General features: G+C 40.7%; 1 protein-coding gene across 2 annotated transcripts in view; it reads left to right on the top strand.

Annotated features, from left to right (window-relative positions):
• Nucleotides 1-20,924, top strand: part of l3mbtl3 (L3MBTL histone methyl-lysine binding protein 3) — a 134,197-nt gene that overhangs the window by 4,315 nt on the left and 108,958 nt on the right. For both annotated transcript variants that reach the window (XM_080192466.1, XM_080192467.1), the window contains exons 2-4: nt 15,328-15,471; nt 15,799-15,910; nt 18,419-18,575. In XM_080192466.1, the coding sequence (XP_080048592.1) occupies nt 15,355-15,471; nt 15,799-15,910; nt 18,419-18,575 (386 nt within the window). In that variant the 5' untranslated portion in view covers nt 15,328-15,354. The remainder of the gene's footprint in view (nt 1-15,327; nt 15,472-15,798; nt 15,911-18,418; nt 18,576-20,924) is intronic.

Here is a 20,924-nt window from a genome sequence, read left to right as displayed (position 1 = left end):
AATTGGTTGTAATCTTACAAAATTCCTTAGATTCTGGAAAGGTCTCAGTGGATTGGGAAAACACAAATGTAGCACCTCTATTTAAGAAATTAGGAGACAGAAACCATATGTCAGTTAGTCTAACATCTACCATTGGGAAGTTGTCGCAATCTGCATTTTAATTCATTTATAGGATGTGGATGTCTCTGGCTGGGCCAACAACTTTTGTATTTTCCCTTTTAAGAAGCTGTTTATTTTTAGCATGTGCAATATCCCCGGTTGCTAACTGGAGCTCTTTGAGATCCCTGCTGCATTTTGTCAGGGGGGCAGCCTTCAATGATGTGAGCCGTTGATTGGCGTGCACCATAGCTGCAGCCTGTGTTCCCTGCAGGGCCCCACATGCCGATTTGCCGCATGAAGGCCTTGGTCACTGGAGAAATGGTTCATGAGTCCCCAGCATCCACATGGCACTTTGAAGCCAGCTGGGTGGGCAGTGGAACTTGTGATAAGGCAGTCTTCTATAATGTTGATATGGTGGTTCCATTCCTGCTGCCAAAGGTCCTCTGCTGTTATTCCTTGGCATGGTGGTCTAGCCATACAGGCTGGTCTAATGAGAGATGGATTGGTAAGTGTCTTGTATAGTGGAAGACTTGTGTTCATGTAAACCTTCTCCAGGAGCTTTCTTGTTACAACCTGCCCCCTTATATGAGGGAGTGAGATGCTGCTCCAGACTGAGAGCCAGGGAGGTTAGGTTGATTGGTGAGTGCCTGAGATGATAAGGATGAGTTGTATCATATTGGTGCACAGTTCTCTGCGGTTGAGTAGATGATGGCAAGAGTGAAGCCCTTAAGGTTAGAGCATCTGCGTCCCATGAAGAGCCAGCAAGATTGCAGAGGAGGTTGTTTCACGTTTTGATCTTTGCTGGCTCAATGTTTTTTGTATGTCAGTATTTGGTCAAGGGTTGTAGCCCTCACTGAGCTTCTTGAGTGTTAGTGGAGCTGCAGTCATCCAGGCAAGTGGAGAATACTCCATCACAATCCTGGCTTGTAGATTGTGGACAAGCTTTGGGGAGTTAGGAGATGAGTTAGCTCCCTGCTGAATTCCCAGCCTCTGACTTGGTCGTGTTGCCACCATATTTAAATAGCTAGTCCAGTTCAGTTTCTGATCGATGCTCGCCCCTCGGTTGTTGACGTGCGGGATTTGGCAATGGTAATGCAGTTGAATGTCAAGGGGAGATGGTTATGTTCTTTCTTGTCGGAGATGGTTATTCCCTGGCACTTGTGTGGCGTGAATATTATTTGCCATTTATCAGCCCAGTCCTGAATGTTATCCAGATCTTGCTGCTTATGGACATGGACTGCTTCAGTATATGAGGAATTGAGAATGGTGCTGAACTTTGCTTGCTGACAATTGCACATCCTCACTTTCTACATTAGGATAGAGGGGAGGATTTTTGGATGTTGTGACAAGTAGGGTGGATGACGGGGTGGCTGCAGATATAGTGTATTTGAATTTCTAAACAGATATTCAATAAAAGCGTCACATATAAAAACACAAGGTAAGAGCTCATGGTGTTGGGAATTATATATTAACATGCATAGAGGATTGACTAACTAACAGAGCAGAGAGTTAGAATAAAGCATCATTTTCAGGTTGACAGACTGGTATGGTGCCACAGGGATCAGAGCTGGGATCTCAACTATTTGCAATCTATATTAATGATTTGGATGAAGGGACTTAATGTAATGTAGCCAAATTTGCTGACAATGCAAATATAGGTAGAAAAGCAATTTAGGGGAGGAAACAAGGCCTCAAGGGGATGTAGGTAGGTTAAGTGAGCAAAAGGTTAGCAGATCATGTATAATATGAGAAAATGTGAGGTTATCCACTTTGGTTGGAAGAATAGAAAAACAGAATCTTATTTAAATAGAGAGAGATTTTTGACTGCTGTGACATGGTGGGATTGGTGTGTCCTTGTATATGAATTGTGAAAAGTTAACGTGCAATTACAAATAATTAGGAAAATGAATTGACTGTTGGACCTTACTGCAAGGGGCAAAGAGTCTGAAAGTAAGGAAGTCTTGTTGTGGCTGCGCGTGACGTTCCTTAACCCACACTTACAGTTCTGTGTGCAATATTAGTCTCCTTCCTTGACAGAAGGGGGATTAATTTAAATGGATGTGATTACTTCTCTCACTATACACCCATAAACAGTTGTTTTTAATTTTTGATTTTCCCTTTTATAAGTGATGGCCTATTTTCCTCAACCCATACATTTGGAGTGTTCTAATCCTGTATGAATAATCGCACAAAAAACTCATGATATAAAATCAAAGCGTTTGCTTAGTTCAAACACACACAAAACTTGGGAAAGGGATTTCACAATATCTGTCTCTTTTTGCATTTGTACGCTAAAAGAGGGATAAGGAAAGAAAGGGGTACAAATGCATGTGTGCATTGATCTTGACGACACAAGAGTGCAGTATTCAGTTACTGAATATGAGACTGTGTGCGCTGAGATTCGGAGGGTGGTGGTAGCAGCACCCCACATTGCTAAACTAGCCAGCCAATCAAGTTGTTTCTGGAATTGATCTTGGCTGCAGTTGTTTTTAGGTGTTCCCGGAAGGTCAGTGTCCTTCCTACCTAGGGTGTGTTGGAGTTGAGCTCTTTATTGACTTCCACATTGTGAAGATGGAATAAGCTGGATAGTATTTTTGCAGGACTTGGGTTGCATCGCCAAATGTTGTTCAAGTTTTGACAAGTCCTTGTTTTAGGGTCCAGTCCAAGATGTCAAAGTTAGGTGCTTGAGTTGTGAGGCAGGTACCATCAGCATATATGATTTTTTTCAGGAGGTCTTTTGGAAGATCATTTTTGTACAAATTGAACAGGATTGGAATCAGTACTGAGCCTTGGGAGATTCCATTGGTTTGTCCATGTACTTTTTGCCGGTCCAAGTTGAACTCTGAATCTTTGTTCACTGCTGCCTCACAGCTCCAGGGACTTGCGTTCAGTTTCTCCCTTGGGTGCCTGTCTGTGTGGAGCTTGCATATTCTCTTTGAGCCTGCGTGGATTTCCTCTGGGTGCTCCAGTTTCCTCTCACGCTCCAAAGATGTGCAAGTTAGGTTGACTGGCCTAAACTGCCCTTGGTGTCTCAAGATGTATAGAATAGGGGGATTAGCAGGGTAAATATGTGGGGTTCGAGGAATCAGGACAGGGTGGGATGTTCTGTCGCAGACTTGATGGACAGAATGGCCCGTCAGTTTCAGGAGGAGGCCAGTGTGCCAAAATGTCATAGGCGGTTGTGAGATCGAGGAACACAGCACTTGTCAAGTTTTTTCTGAAAGCCGTTTTCAATGCAACTGGTAAGGGCCACCACCTGTTCCCCTGTGTTGCGATCCTTGTGGAAAGCAGCTTGGGTGACACAGTGGATGCTGGATTTATTGAATATATTCATGGCTAAATTAGACAGATTTATGATTTACAAGGGAGTTGAGAGTTATGGAAGGCAGCAGGGAGTGGAGTTAAGGTTGCAATCCGATCGCTCACGATCTGACTGAATCATACTGCAGACCTGAGGGGTCATATTTCCTACTCGTGGGAATATATGGGCATAGAATCAGGAGTCGACTGTTGAGTCCTTCGAGGCTGCTGCACCATTCAATAAGATCATAGTTGATATGGTTTTGTCTCAACTCCGTTTTGCCATCTGCCCCCATAATCCTTGTCTACATAAAACAAAATCTAACTCTTGAATAAGTTCAATGATTCAGCCTCCATTGCCTTCTGAGGAGGAATTTCACATACCAATGTCCCTTCGGGAGAAAAACATTTCTCCTGATCTCAGTCTTAAAGGGTAGACCTCTTTTGTTTGACGGTTCTAGTCTTATTTCCAATGTTGTTAACCTTTTGCATTTTTCATTCTCCCTCATTATCACTTCCCTCTGACAATCTAATGTATGTCAATAGTAAAAGGTACTTTTAAATCCAGCAACCGGTCCATTCGTTGGATCTTATAAATGATTATAATACATGTGTTTTTTGAATGTTCTCTGACATGGAATTTTTATGAGGTAACAAGCCAATAATATTAATATGGACATCTTGCAGATTTGCAAACACTAATACTTGTCACTGGCCTGATATGTAATTTAAATTGCTCAATAGCAAGTCAGTCAAAATTATTTTATATTCAATGCCTTAATAAATGAAAATGAATCTCTTAACCTGTACAAGTGTGCACAATTTATACTTACCAATTGATAAAAGGTGTACACTGAAAGACGAAGCAAATCCAGACTTTATGACCTGAAAATTGTATTGTCTAGCCAAAATATTAATTCTGCATTTTCTTGTTGCAAAAAATGCCGCAATAAATAATATTTATGTATGACCCTTTAATGCGATAATGTATCGCAAATGCTTCAGAGGAATGTTTATAAAATTTGATACCATGTCACATTAAGAGATATTGGGGAAGATCACCAAAAGCTTTGTCAACGAGGGAGATTTTTAAGTGATGTATTTAAAGAATAGCAGCTAGCTGGGAAGAAAGTTCCTGAGGCTGGGGCCTCATTAACAGAAAGCATGACCATCAATGGTGTGACAGTTAAAATCAGCGATGCTCAGCAGCCCTGAAGTAGAGGAACATTGGTACATAAAGAGGGTTGCAGAGCTGAGGATGATTACAGATAGAAAGAGGTGAGCATAGAGGTATTTGAAAACAAAGGTGTGAATTGGAAATTTAGGTGTTGCTTAACCAGGAACAAATAATCAGCAAGCAAAGAATAGGGTGATGGGTGAATGAGACTTGATGTAAATAAGAGCACAAAGTTTGGATAACCTGAAGTTTATAGAAGGTAGAATGTGGTAGTCAGCTTGGAGTTCATTGGCGCAGTCAAGCCTTTGAGGTGGCAAAGGCATGGATGAGAGTGTCTGCATTAGATGAGATGAGGCAGAATTCCATTTAGAAGATGGAAATGAGGTGGAAGTAAATGATCTAGGTGCTACTGCAGATGTGTGGTCAGAAACTCATCTTGGGTCAGAGATGATACCAAGGTGTAACTAGTATGATTTAGTCTGTGATAATTGCTAGGGAGAGGTGGTTGTGGAATGCAGTTTGTGTGAGTGGGGTGGTAGTCCTTTTTTGCCATTTTCTGAACCCATTTTCAGCTTTGTTAACTCGGACCAAAGACAATTGCTTTGATCTTCCCAACATACTAGTTGAAGGAAATTTTCGCTGACCAGCATTGGATGATAGAGAAACAGTCTGATAATTTAGAGAGAGTGGCAAAATCTAGAGAGGTGGTAGTGAGATAGAGCTGCATGTTGTCAGCATACATGTTTAACCTAAAGACTGTTGAAAGAGTTGTGCCAGTAAATTGTAAAATTACATTTCAGACATCGTATGATGTGCAGATGATTGCAGAAAAATTTTTAAAGTATTGTGTAAATGAAGAAAAAGCATTGCTAAGGGAGAAGTTGCTGATAATTAAATACAATAACCTCACCCACCTCCTAGCATGCCCACCCACACCCAAGTTTTAAAAAACGCTGCATTGAGTAAAAGTTGCTATTCTATAATCATTTGATTGAGGGAGCTATCTGTCCGCAGACACTTCAGCTTTTGATAATAACACTTGCTGTAATATAACTTAGAATAACTTGTGTAAATAATATCTAACATATCTTAATTTGAAATTAATACACTTAATTACTATTGGGAGGTGTTTCTTAAATTATGAAACATTTTCATTCTTGGACAATTCAAAGTTCTTTCTTAAAATGTAATTATTTTATGATCTGAGCAGAAAGTACTGTTAGCCATTTCAGAGGGACGTTGTCCATTCTTCCTCAAGTGAATAACCATGACGGCTGTGTTGTTGAGTGGGAAGATCTTCATGGGATATGTTTTATATTACTCTCCCCATACATCCAGAACACGGTATTAAAGATCATTGAAACTATTTTATTCAGTGTTAACCCAGGAGCACAGGAACATAACATTTCACAACACTTTTTGACTTGCTGCAGTAGACAGAAGAGGTTTAATGTTTGTGACCCACTTAACTGTTAATTTATCAGCAGTCAACAAGCCTTTCCTTCACAACTCTCGCGATGTGGTCGTTCAGAGCTCCCTTTAATACTCTGGAGGTCAACCTGTTGAGGAATTGTTGAGGCAGCACCTCATTCCAGTGAGCTGAATTTAATTACATCCAGATTGTACCGTGTGGAAGAATCTTCTGAAACCTCCAAAATCTCAGCAGCTGTTTCTTGCTTAATGTTTTGTCTTTTAAAGTGTTTGAATGATTTCTGAAAATATTTTTGAGAGCCACCTAGCCCATTTTATCAGTGCAAGATGTGTCAAATTGTCTTTAAAATGGTATCTGCAGAGTGTGTGCTCATATCTGGTATTGGCAGCTCTGAAAGACATTGTAGTGAGGGCATTAAAACATGTGCAAGGACAATCTGCTGGAAGTATGAAGAGTGGGCTGATTGTTCCATGACAGCACAATGTTGATTTGATGACAGTGCTACTGTGTTGCTGCTCAATGCTCCAGCTAATGCCCCCTCTTAACATAACTAGAGCTTTGAGCTCTGAAGCAGAAAAGACGTCTACCCCACCTCAACACTCCCAAAATGCCTTCACCTATCAGTCCTATTAAAGGGATCTGCCTGTGGCTCTTGTTATAATAATAGAAGTGTTTGGTGATTTCCAAAGTTGTATAAAATTATTGATAACTTCAGGGACGGGTGTGGTATGCCTTGAAGGACTTAAAGAATTCTGCACAAACCTGCCTCTTCTCAGACATGGATGCTGCAGTTTGCCTCTGTTTTGGCCTACAGAGCCTTCGGGAGAAGGTGCAGAGATATCACGGAGCAAGACATTTGTCAGGGAAAGGGTGCTGAGAAAGTTATTAGAACTAAAAGCTCACAAGTCACGAGAACTTGGTGGACTTCATCCTAGGATCTCAGAAGAAGTGGCTGCTGAATTGTAGGTGCATTAGTTTTAAATGTTCAAAGTTTCCTAAATTGTGGAAATGTCCGTTCAGATTAGGAAATAATAAACATGACTGCCCTACTCAAAAGGGGCAGATGAGGAGTTTTTCAGGACCAGAAAGGTATTTCAACAGTAATAATAAACTAAACATCCCATTAACGATCCAGATATTCCTCATTCAAGATATTGAAGTGTTTCAAGGATTGTTACAGCAAGACTCGTAATGTAAAATGACGACTTCTCATCCTTTTGGTGATTTCTTATTGATTGCATGAGGGTCTACCTAAGTGCATCACGGGAAAAATCATTTGAATGTCAGTTCACATTTCTGCGAGTAACTCATATTTCTGAATTTTTCCATCCTCATTAGCTTCTTTGATGCCATTTTGTAATTAATATATGTATGTAGAAAATATGTTGGTATTTTATGTAAAATACTCGAACAAGGTCCAACAGGTGGCAGACTAGTACTGAAATTAGCTGTTAAAAGATTATAACAGTGAAAGGCTTTTTAAAAACCTGTTCATGGGTTATGGGCACCACTGGCTAGGCCAGCATTTGTTGCCCATCCCTAATTGCCCTTGAGAAGGTGGTGGTAATTTTGAAGCTTCAAAATGGGATCATCATCAGTCACAGAATCCCTACAGTGCATTTATGTCGGAATGGGGTCTTCTTGGCATTCATGAAGCTTCATTTAACTTAAATTTGTATGTGGATGCCCTAGGATTGACTTTGGATTTTTGCTGTTCTTGAATGTCATAATAAAAATAGTGCTGGAAATAGTCATCAGGTCTGACAGCATCTGTGAAGAGAGAAAAACAGAGTTAATGATTTGAGTTGAATATGACTTTTCCGGAACAGTGTATTCAGCTTAGACAATTCCGGTTTTTTTCTCTCTTTGCAGTTGCTGCCAGACCTATGGAAGATTTCCAGCACTTTCTATTTTTATTTCAGATTTACAGCATTGACAGTGTTTCATTTTACTACAATGTTGTGCTCCTGTGTGGCTGGACACACCTTTCTGAACTAATTGCAGCCATTTTTTCTCAGGACAGACTGAGATGGTTAACCTCTCAGCTTGTAAAACGACTGTGGGACACAGACTAACCTTATCTTATGGTAGCTTGTTCCTGATAGGGAATTATTGCTGGCACAGCTCTGGAAACTAGTCTAGATTAAGATGTCCAGGAACAAAGAATCAGACCTGTCAGTTGCTACATATCTTGCCAGACTGACCCCTAAGCCTGCACAGAGGCATGACTATACCTTGAAAATTTTTCTCCACAGGTGATTTCACCAATTCTGAATTTTTATAATTTCAAAGGCACCTTCTCTTCAACCTGTGCTGTGAAGGTGTCATTCCCTCTCATCCATTCCACACTCTGCAGATTTGCTTATGCTTTGTCATTCATTCAGGTACTGCAAGGGGTGAAATTTGAGGCAGGGGAGTATGGGGTATGATCATGTTGCAGGAACCTCAGGACAACCTGAATTCATTCATCCTGACTGATTATGATGTAGAAGAAATTCACTTCTTTGTCTCACTTCTCACTCTTCAACATTACCATTTTTCTCCTGCGTTGAAGCTGGATCTTTAGAAGCAATGATCTCCTTGGGATTAATTTAGAGAAGCTTCTGTTTGTTTGGAGCTTTGGCCACTAACTTGGTGTCAACAAACATTGCAAATTTGAAGTCTGGTTTCGCTATGGGCATGGAGAGTTCATTGGTAATTCTTGTGAAGGGAATTAAATTGAAATGTCTGGTTTTCAGATATTTGCATTTAGTCACCCATTCTGTAGCTATGTATACCATGTTTGCTTGCTGAGTTAACTATATTACTCGGTTGTGCTCCTCGTTTTCTATCCTGATGAGGTTTCTATTTGGGTGGCTGGAATGATCTTTTGGGAACTGTAAAGGCCTGAGATGACTTTCCACTTAGGGAAATAGTTTCAGAGCATATGAACACATGAACAGCAGCAGGCTATTCAACCCTTTGCTCGCTCAGCCATTCGACTCCATCATGGCTGATCTTTTACCACTTCCTGTACTATCCACATATCCCTTGATATTTTTAATGCGGAGAATTCTGATCATCTCTGTTTTGAATATATCAATGATTTGAGCTTCCATAGACTTCTGCGGTGGAGAATTCCAAAGATTTGTCACCCCAAGTGGATAAATTCCTCTTCGTCTCAATCCTAAATGGTCTACCTCTGAGAAGTGCCCCCTCAACCTCCTAGCCAGGGGAAACATCCTTCTTGCATCTACCCTGTTGAGTTGCATAAGAATTTTGTGTGCTTCAGTGAGATCACCTCTCATTATTCTGGACCCAAGAGAATATAGACTCAATCTCCTCAATTTCTTCTCAGGGAACAATCCCTCCAACCCAAGGATCAGCCTGGTAACTTTTTGATGCCCTTCCTTAATGGCAGTACTCCAGCTGCAATTTCACCAAGGCTCTATTCGATTGCAGCAAGCCCTGTTAACTTTTATACACAAATCCTCTTGCAATAAAGGCCAACAGACTATTCTTGCTAATTGCTTGCTATAATAGCTCCTTCATTTGACCTTCTTGATTCCATATCTGCGTCATTCTCAGTCACACCTACTTGACCATGGACCAAATTCGATGACCTCTTACAAGGCGTGACAGCTTCCTGGAACAAAGAGTTAAGGTAACACTTTCTTTCTCTGAGATGTCATATCTGCAGAGTGCAGCTGAATGACTCTGAACTGAAGTTCCTCCAGCTGTGGACACTCACTGCAGATGCATTTTCCTTGGATCACATGGGTATCTGTGCTCCCACATTCTGCAGCCATGACACATCACTTACCGTGCTACCTTAGATATTAATTATTTTACTAATTAAATTTGAATCAATATCTCTCGTCTTGCCTGTGCTTTTACTTCTATTATTTCAGTAGATGTTCCATTTACCCCTTTTGAAATTCCCTAATTAAGAGAAATAGGTGGTATTCACCAGCCAATCCAATGAGCTTTACTATTCCTAAATATTATTGCTACTAATAAAACCTTACAATTAGTAAAATTACCTTTTTTGAAAGCTAAATGAGATAAATACTCAAACAAATCAACTACCTGTTTTCCTGTGACATTATTCTTGATATTTCTCAGAATATGGTCAGTCCACTCTGAGCCACAGATACCTTGAATACCTTTGTTAGATGCTGCTATCTATCTCCTGGTCCTCCTCCTCTCTCCCATTCTTTTAGATGCTGCTGTCTGTACCCAGACTTTCCTCCCCTCCTCTGTGAGGTGCTGCTCTTTGTTGCTGCGTGTCCCATAGAAATCATAGAAACCCTACAGTACAGAAAGAGGCCATTCGGCCCATCGTGTCTGCACTGACCGCAATCCCACCCAGGCCCTCTCCCCATAGCCCTACATATTTTACCCACTAATCCCTCTAACCTACACATCTCAGGACACTAACGGACATTTTTTAGCATGGCCAATCAACCTAACCCGCACATCTTTGGACTATGGGAGGAAACTGGAGGACTGGAGAAAACCCATGCAGACACAAGGAGAATGTGCAGACTCCCCAAGCCGGGAATCGAACCCAGGGCCCTGGAGCTGTGAAGCAGCAGTGCTGACCACTGTGCTACCATGCCGTCTGAGTCCTCCTCCCACTCGTTTGGTGCTGCTGTCTCTGGATCCTCCACTCTCTCCTGCTCTTTGGCTTTGAAATGCTTTAGGAATTTCTGAGGAGGGGAAAAGCAATATGCGTTTTTTGTTTTTAAGATTACAAATTGCTTAACAATGAACTTGACAGTGACACAATTACATTATTGAGAAGCTAATTGGTACTGGCTAATTTAATATTTATAAACAAATTAACGAAACATTAGATAACAAGCTTCTTGATGTCTTGACTAGTTACAGAGGTAAGCAGCTGTACCATACAAGTCAGCAAAATCCAAGATTACATCCCTGGACTGATCTAAGTTGGCTGATTTTAGCTGTATTAATTGTAAGACAGAGTAATTGACTTCAGCACCAAGCGAGTTATAGATGGACAAATTCGCTAAAGTTGTCAATACTGGCCAGTCATTTTGGGAAGCCCTGCTGGATGCGCCCATTGTGGATTATTTCAGGGTAGATTTGGGCTCAGATCCCTCATTCCATGGTTGAAAGATTGCCAACACTCACTCGATTGACAAAGGAAGAATTGTCAGTTGGTAAGTTGATAGGCTTCCACTTACTGCATGGCTAACATTACAACTTTTAAGTGGTAGGGTAGGTTCCCATCAGCTGTTCCTGGATAATACCAGCACACTTGTGCTACATTTTTTTAAATGTAGATCCATGCACAGGTGTTAACTCATTTAAAGTAAGACACTAATATGCAAAAAAAGTAACATAAATGTTTTACTTACTCATATATGGATTTCAACGATCGAATGTTTTAGATTGTGATTTCTTTTTGAAAGAAATATTCCTGATTGTGAAAGCATTTACCTTGCACTGATTTCACATTAAACTCTCAACCCCTTCAAACCTTTTCCGAAATCATTAAGGTTATTTGTTCTTTCCATGGACTATAACATGGATTCTGACTGATTTGCTGAGTATTTCCAGCAATTTTTGTTTTTAAATACTATTTAAGTAGAACATTTTAACTGAAAAGAATGGATAATAGCTTGGTGAGAAGTTAGCATGTGCCATTTTTGCTAAAATCTAGTAAGTTGCAGACATTAAAATGGACTGCTAAGGGAGGTATGTGCCCTTCTGAGTTTTAAATTAAATGATGTTTATTTGAAAATGGGGCCAATATTGTGGAAAAGATAAAGGGGTCTGCAGCCTACCATTTGAGCTGTGTGCCACAGCGGAATAGAATAAAATAATTCTGGAGATTTTGGAAAAGCTTTTTTTATTAGTTGACCTCCTGGCAAAGTTCTCCAAAAGTTAAGATTTGGTTTGTGTGTATTATCACACATTTGTGTACAATGATATGGCCTCACAGCACAATTCTGGCCTTGGGTGACTGTTCTTCCCATGTCTGCATGGGTTTCCTCCAAGTCTCCAGTTTCGTCCCACAGCCCAAAGATGTGCAGGTTGGGTGGATTGACCACGCTAAATTGCACCTTAGTGTCCCATATGTAGGTTTGATGGCTTAACCCATGGGAAATGTGTGGGGTTATACTATAGGGCAGGGGAGAGAGGCTGGGAAGATAACTGTTGGAGAGTCAGCGCAGGCTTGTTGGGCCAAATAGCCTCTTCTACACTGTAGGCATTCTATTATTTGGGGCTCTTTTTGTGGCAATACCATTATTTTTGTTTCCTAGAGGAAGAAAATGAGCAACAAAGGATTAGCTGGCAGATGATGTTTTATTACAGACCCAATTATGCTTCAAGCTGTGTATATCATCTGAAGCATTTGTACCTCCAATATGTCTGAAGAACCGTGCCTCAAAGCTGTGTTTTAGTATAGCGGCTGCGACATTTCTGCTGCAAGTCTCATGCAGATCAGCTCAAACCACTGTTCTCAATTTCTGTGTTGGAATCCTTCCAAGCGCTCACAGGAATATTGCTCATATCTGCATTCCTGTGTCCAAAGGTGTATATATAGCAGGTGACTGTGGCACTGTTCACAACCAGAATCAGTCAACCTTAAACAGTCAGCAGAAACAGACTGCAGTAGATTGCTATTACACTGCAGCATTTTCTCTAGTCCAGGGAGCCAGGAATCGACAAGTGTCATCCACGTTACTATATCTTCACAGACCACGAGATATGTAGTAGTATGTGACAATGAACATACAATTACATATGGTAGTACCATTTACACAGGCTGGAGGCACTTTGGCATTCTTGGGCAATCCAGGGTGCTTGCTTTGAGTCATAACACAACATTGTAAGATTGGCAGCTATGAACTAATATATCCTTTACAACTATAAGACCAGTAGGCCATTCAGCTCATCGAGTCTGGTCCACCACTTAGTAAATCATGACTGATCTGATATGATAATCCTCAACTCCACTTTCTGGCTGTATCCCCATTTACCAGCCTCAAAGCACATTACAGCCAATGAAGTACTTCCTTAAGTGTAATCACCGTTGTATATAGGAAAGGATGTGGAGGTGCCGGTGTTCACTCTGGGGTAAACACGGTGGGAGGTCTCGCAGTGCCGGGTTGGGGTCCAGCACGTTTATTTGGTAGCAAACGCCACCTTTGTTATCAGGTAAGCCTGTTGGACTTTAACGTGGTGTTGTGAAGCTTCTTACTGTATATAGGAAACACAGCAAGTTCCTACACATGCAAAAAAAAATGATGAGGTTATTTGTTTCAGTGATGCTGGTTGAGGTATAAGTATTAGACAGCCACCAGAGAGGACTCCTAAGCTCTTCCCAATTTCCACATTAAATCCATAGACTGCTGTGGGACAGCACCTGCCCCACTTCCCAGTAGGCTCCCCCACGCCTGAATTCTCTGACAAGATTAACAGGCTGCTTCTGGGGTTCCAGCTGCCCATTGACAATATTTTTTAGCGTGTGGAGTAATCACCAAGCCAGTTAATAGTTTCCACAGTGGCTAAATAGAATTGTCTGAACCTGCTGCTGAATTTTGTCAGGGGACAGTCCAAAATGACATTGGGGGTGTCTCAGTTGCACACTGGATCCTTGCAAGGTCTCATTTATGCCAGTTTGTTGCACAAAGACCAGTGTGGGAAATGGTTGAGGAGTGCCTAGTGTTTGGACTGTGGGATCTGTGATGAGGAAGTGATTGTAAATGGTGGCATGTTGGTTCCAGTCTTGCTGTTATAGGTCCCTGCAGTTATTATTTAGTACACTGGTTTTAACTATGCAGGTTAATATAATGGGAGATGAGCAGCAGTGGATTGGTAAGGCTGAGTGTACCGGTGGGCTTGGGTTGATGTAAACCTTCTCTAGGAGCTTTCTTGTTGCAATCTCCCTCCTTAGGATTGGGAGCTGAGGGAGTTGAGTTGATTGGAGGGTACCTGAGATGATTTGCCTTGTTGTGTTGACCTGGCTACCTACAAGACTGGTGAGTTGTACCACACTGGGGCACAATACTCTGTAGTCAAGTAGACAATGGCAAGAGTTGAGTTTCTTAAGGTTTGAGCATCTGCACCCCATGAAGAGCCTGCAAGTTTGCTGAGGAGTTTGTTTTCTGTTTTGACCTTTGCTGCTGTCTTGCTCAGAATTTTTTGGTTTCTCTGAATTTGGTCAGGGGCGACACCAGGTAAACAGAATAGTGATTCAATCACAAACAAAATGTGATTCAGTCTCTTGTCATTGAAGGAGATGTGGGGTTCTCTTTGATGTTACCACTGTGGAATTGGAATATATTTGTGGTCAGCTCACTTTAACAAGAAAGATAAAGAATAAAAAGGTTGCCACATAGTGAGTTACCTAACCAGCTAGTGGAGTTCTATTAAACAGGTGCTGCTTGCTCACACTCCAGGATGGAAGAGAGGGAAATATAGGAGATATATATAGGGAGAGATAGGAGGGATGTCCAAGGTAGATTCTTTACTCAGAGAGTGGTTGGGGTGCGGAATGCACTGCCTGCTGTGATAGTGGAGTCGGACACTTTAGGAACTTTCGAGCGGTTATAGGATAGGCACATGGAGCACTGCAGAATTATAGGGAGGGGATAGCTTGATCTTGGGATTGGACATAACTTGGCACAACATTGAGGGCTGAAGGGCCTGTACTGTGCTGTAATATTCTATGTTTCTATAACCCTTGATTCCATTACCGATTTAAAAATCTGTCCATCTCTTTGTCAAGATACCCTTTGCAGTGGTCTAACTTGAGTATCTGCACACTATACAAAATCACAAGCGTCCTTAAGACTTTGTAAACAATGTGTAGATAATTTCATCTCGAGCCTTCCTTTCCTCTCTGTCTAATCCTGAGCTACTGATATAAAAGCTTTAGACCAGCCATTGTGATTTCCAGCAGCTGAAAGAGCCAGAACCAAAAAAGGCCACTCGACTTCCCTTTCTTTCATGAACCCCTTCCCAACCACTTGCATGAGTGCTAGGAATCATTCCTTTGGATTCCTGGCAATGGCTTATTCCCATCTAGCTAGTGCATCCCACTGGTCCAGGCAGAAGATTGACTAGGTTCATTCAGATGAGGCCCCTGAGTTTGAATCTCTCCACCTTCGCATACAAATTACCAGACTGTTTACTGTCCACCTCGGTCTGTAACTGCATGTCCTGCCAAAGAGGTAAATTTGGGGCTAAAGAACTTAGAATAAACAGAATCATCAAATTAACATTTGGTCAAAATGCCTTATTTGGGTATAGCTACAGGTCAAATCTGATGTCATCCAAAGCTCTCCTTTCTCTTCAATAGATTTCTTGCTCGACAGTAAATTCAGCAATGGAGAAAAGCATTGTTAGTGACTGTGCCCCTGCTACCGATAGCAAGGACTTTGATGTTTTCAGTGCAATGGACTGGAAGGATGGAATAGCAACACTGCCAGGGAGCAATTTAAAGGTAATATTTGAACAATTAACATCTAATCTTCAAAATAATATTAAAATTAGTGAACTAAACTTTTTAAGCAAATTATAAAATGATATATTCGATACAAAGAGTATGGATATAGTCTCTAACCAGAATATAACATTTTGTAGAAAGATTGCACAAATTTCTGACTGGTTGTAATTATCTTTCTTCTTCTCAGCCACTGAGATGCACTGTGATTAGTTGTCACATCTGATTTGTTGCATTGGGTATTTTCTAGATTCAGAATAACCAAGAATGTGAATAGTATTAATAAAACTGATTAACCTCAAATCAATAAATTTTCTTTGGCTTCAGTTCCGAGTAAATGAGTTTGATGCTTTGGAGATCATCACTGATGAAACAGAAGTAGAAAGGATAAGGAAGGCAACTGCGACAACAACATGGAGTGTTCCAACAGCACAGGAAGGTCAGCAGAGCAACTTGGGTTGTTTTTCATAGTTGGTGTGCATATATGAATATTTTACAAGATTTTTTCAGTTGTGCTTCTAAAATAATGTTGTTAGCTGTTCTTCTACAGTATATTGATCTGTATTCTAAATATTTAAAGAGTGAATATACTTCCTCCTTTTGTTGAATAATTTTTCATCTTTAACGGTAAGCAATAAAGCTATGTTTCACTGATCAGTAATATCTCATGACTGGTTGCCTCGTATAATTTATGTTGCCCAATTTGTCATATTTTTGGATTATATTGGTGTTGTATGACAGTGTAAGTCATTGATTATAATTATATAAATTCCAATGGCCTCAACTAATAATGCAATAGTCAAATCCCTCTGTGGCAGTTGGGAATATAAGTTCAATTATTGAAATAAATTCTTGAATTGAAAAGTTAATATCTGCTATGGTGACCATGCAGCAACCAGATTGCTATCCCATCTGGTTCACTAATGTCCTTTAAGGACGGAGACATAGACTGCATGGTAACACTATGGCCAGTTAGCACTGTTGCTTCACAGCGCCAGGGAGCTGGATTTGATTCCCGGTTTGGGCCACCGTCTGTGTGGAGTTTGCGTGTTCTCCCGTGTCTGCGAGACATTCTGAAAGACATGCTAGTTAGGTGCATTGACCTGAACAGACGCTGGATTGTGGCGAATTGGGGAATTTCACAGTAACTTCATTGCAGTGTTAATGTAAGCCTTATTTGTGACTAATAAGTAAGCTTTTTCACTTTAGGCCAGGATTTTCATCTCAGGTGGGGAAAAAGCAAATCGTGCCCATTCCTGACTCTCAAAACCTGAGCCTGTCTCCAAATCCCTTTCCGACATTTTTTTGTTTCAGATGCAGCTGGAAGAGTCAGCTTTTGTGGGCCATTATGCAGTTTGGGAGGAGTGCTGGAGGAATGTGGATGCAGAGGTGGACTGGTTAGAAGACCAACTCCTAATGCAATTCCTAATTGCCTAAACCTCACCCCTCACCCACACATGCCACTCCATGTTGCCTCCTGTTCCTTCCTTGGCCCTTGCACTACTTGCTACCCATCCCCCTCCCAAGTATCCTCCACGGACACTCACTCAGTATCCTCTATGGCCAGATGTCAGGATCTATTTGAAATGAGCATTAAAAAATAACTTCTAAAAACATAATAGAGCTGTCATTCAAGCACATTCCTACTCAAAAAGCTCATGTTCATTCAGTGGCTTTCAAGTGGTTAGACTATTGTAAAAAAAAATATTGATTCACTTAATACATTAAAGATAGATAACCTTTTAATAATAGCTTAAAATTAGAAGTCAAACTATGAACACAGCCCCTCAATGCGATAATTAGTCCTGGAGTTTTTTTTGAAACATTTTAAAGCATTCATAATGGACTCAGCTGCAATAACAACCCATTGAAAATTTAACCAATGTGATCTATTGAAACTGGAAAAACAAATGGGCAGTGTTCTCAACTATGACCAGATTTCCTTTCAATCAGAACAGTGTAGGTGCTATTTTTCTCTTGAAAGCTGCTGAAGCTTTGTTTTAATTTAAGAGATATCTGGGTATTTATATCGCTTCAGGTCATTATACTATTGATCGCAAGCAGTCTTTTTCAGTTTTGAATGTATGAGATCATATTTTCCATTGGAATGCATCTCAACACTTGAACAACTGTGGATTGGTGTAGTCGGATCATTTGCATTACAATAGTATTATTTGAAGTTGTCAAAACATTTAATACTGACTTGTCAGAATGTTCCTGATTCCTCAGCAAGGTTCCACCAGTGGTCACAAACTCACCAATGAAGTGGGTTTTCTTAGGTCTTCCAGAACCCACACCAGTGCACAAAAGTAGCAGGAGGTGGAAATTCAGATTTCCTGTAGGGTGCTCAATGGTGACTTCAACCTCGGAAGAGGTTCCTGTGGGGTAAAATTCAAGGCTTCTTGGACCCATGTAAAGGCCACACAGAAATAACATGGAGTCCTGCAAAATTGAAATTACTATAAAAATTTGAAGAATTTGTTATTCCTGATTCCATTCCTGCTTCCAACACTGGATGAAAACCTGGACTTAGAGTCCTTAACTTAGACTGCTCTACATGTGTCTCCAAACTGTCACTGTCCTCTGAATCAGATAAGGAGATCTCTCAATTTTATTCATTAAAGGCAGCTCATCAACACCTTCACAAGGGCAGTTAGGGATGTACAATAAATACTGGCCCTGCCAATGATGTCCACATCTCATAAATTAATTGGAAAAAAAATACTTTCCTGAAATTAAACCTAACACTTTGCTGATCTGTATGGCTGGATAAGGTATGAGCATGCATTTACCCCCATTTCATTGTCTTAATTTAAAATATATTGAGTGGTTTACCAAGAAATCAACTTTTGAAAGAAAATAATGCTTGTATTTAAATGTTGCAGATGTTAAACTCTCTATTGTGACATTATTTTGAGTTCCTAAAATTAACAAACGCTGTATTTAGCTCTGTCCAGAAATCCCATTCCATCAAACACTGAGGAGCCACCCAGTATGGATGGAATACTTTGCTGTGAAAACTGTGGTCATTATGGAACAACTGAGGAGTTTAATCACGGGAGTAAATTTTGCAGTGAAAGGTGTTTGCAGCAATCAAAAGAAAAGTAAGTGCTGAACAATTTTGCATTTTTGAAGTGATCCAGTGGACACAGTAACTACCTTTGGGAAACTCTGAACATAGACAGTCTGGTGCATGGCAGACCAATGGCAGGAGCAATTTAATATGGAGACGTTTGAGGTAGTACAATTTTGGAGAAAAAGCAAGTACTGGGAATATACACTTAATGGAAAGGCAGTGGATTTATAGAGACAGTAGCATAGGATCTAGTTTTCCTCAAGATTGTGTGAACTAAATGAAACATTTAACATAACATTCTCTACAAAAATTTCATTTTTATCAGCTGTTGGATCATTAATCCTTGGTGATACCCATCCCTTAGCTGCCTTTTCCAGGTGCCAGTATTAGGGTTGATGAAAACAACCCAAATGAATGGAATAAATGAAAATTGAGGAATACAAAGGAAGGAAAACCTTGAAGAATTAAGAACAAAAATAGAAAGGTGTTTTGTGAATTTCTCAAGTTGTATATTTGAAGATTGTACTTGCTGTTCTGCAAGTTGCTGCTTTTTAATTTGGAACCCTGATTCACCGTGCCTTTGCAAAACACATCTGTGATCTAATTTAACAGGTTTCCAGCCTCTTACATAAGAGATACCTTCCTTTGCTTCTTTCCATTTAAAAGGGTGGACTTTTCGGTGGATTTCTTCATGACCATGTATGCTTCCACTCTGGCTAGATTCACCTCATAATCAATGATAGTGTAGACCCATGAACATGTAGGTTATCGTGTTGGTTGAATGAAGGTAAAAGCGATTTGCTAGTTCTACTTCTGCAGTGTATTTTTCTTTTAGAAATTGTTTATTTATTATGTCCTGCAGTACTGTTCAGAGGGAGAAGTTCCATCACTAGAATTTGTTGGCAAAAGCTTTCATTGTCTGCCCCAATTACATGACAGCAGGAGAGTGGAAATTTGGATGTTATGTAGTCTCATTATTCTGCTTCTTTGCCTTGAATACAAAAAGCCAGAAGAAACAAAGCAGATGGGAAACTGACAGTCAGAGTCATAAGGGTTTTTCTTTGCTGCAAGATAGGAGGTTAGCTATCTCTTCTGCTCCAACCATGTCCTGTCTCTTTGCACTGGGCTCATTATAAGCCATTTCATTTCAGTAAATTTAGAACCTTCTAGTGTTTCAGGTATTGCACTGAGTGTCCTGTTGCAGCACCATGACTTCCTCCCTAGCAGTAATACATTCACATTAAAGAACATAAATACATTCTGATTAGGTGCATTGACCTGAACAGGTGCCAGACTGTGGCGACTAATTCACAGTAACTTCATTGAAGTGTTAATGTAATCCTTACTTGTGACCAATAAATTTTTTTAAAAAAAGTAGATGCCTTGAGACCTACATAGGCTGACCCAATAAAATTGATCAGGTTCAAGATGGAGACTTAAATCCTGCCCCAATCCAGTTCAGGCAGAGATATTGGCATTAATGAAAAGATGCTCTGCACCTTTGTGTTAATGCTGAGCCTAGTTCTTGTTTCACAGTCCATTGAAGTTGCACACGCGAAACAGTGTCAATGAATGAGATTGCCTTAAAACTCTCAAGGCCAGATTTTCTGGAAGAGGTGTGAAGGTCCAGTCAGGAATTTTCCCGACTTGCCAGATATGTTTCCTTTTACAAAGGTCCGCTGTCCCACCATGTTTTTATGTTGGGGGGAGTAGGGAGAGATGAATTCAAGGCCTGTTCCCATCTGGCAGGTTAAAATGTCCCTCTGTTTCTCATGCACTTGTCTTAATGAATGTCAGGTGTCAACTCCTTGACCAAACACCCCTCCTCTTCTCTTTCCACCCGTGACTCTTCATATGTCCCATTCCCACCCACCACTTGTATCTTCCATAGCCATTCACCCAGTATTCACTTTGGACAGGCATTAGGATGCCTTTGAAATTGACAAGGAAAAGAATCTTGTGACAATCTGAGAGAACTGTCATCAAACACCACTCTTCTTCAAAGTACCATGAGGCCGCAGCTGGAGTACTGTGTGCAGTTTTGGGCGCCGCACCTGCGCAAGGATATTTTGGCCCTGGAGGGAGTGCAGAGGAGTTTACTAGGATGATACCGGAGTTGAGGGGATTGAGCTATGAGGAGAGGCTGAATAAACTAGGCTTGTACTCGTTAGAGTTTAGAAGAATGAGGGGAGATCTCATTGAGACGTATAAGATGATGAATGGGATGGATAGGATAGAGGTGGAGAGACTCTTCCCGCTCAAAAAAGACAGTAGGACTAGGGGGCACAGCCTCAAGATAAAGGGGAGGCGGTTTAGAACGGAGTTGAGGAGGAACTTCTTCACTCAAAGGGTGGTGAATCTCTGGAATTCTCTGCCC

The sequence above is a fragment of the Carcharhinus amblyrhynchos genome, chromosome 7 (assembly GCF_965287045.1).
Source record: "Carcharhinus amblyrhynchos chromosome 7, sCarAmb.v2.hapA, whole genome shotgun sequence".
In the NCBI taxonomy this organism is placed as follows: Eukaryota; Metazoa; Chordata; class Chondrichthyes; order Carcharhiniformes; family Carcharhinidae; genus Carcharhinus; species Carcharhinus amblyrhynchos.
Note: the sequence above shows the minus strand (reverse complement) of the source record. Positions and strands in the feature narration are given on the sequence as shown.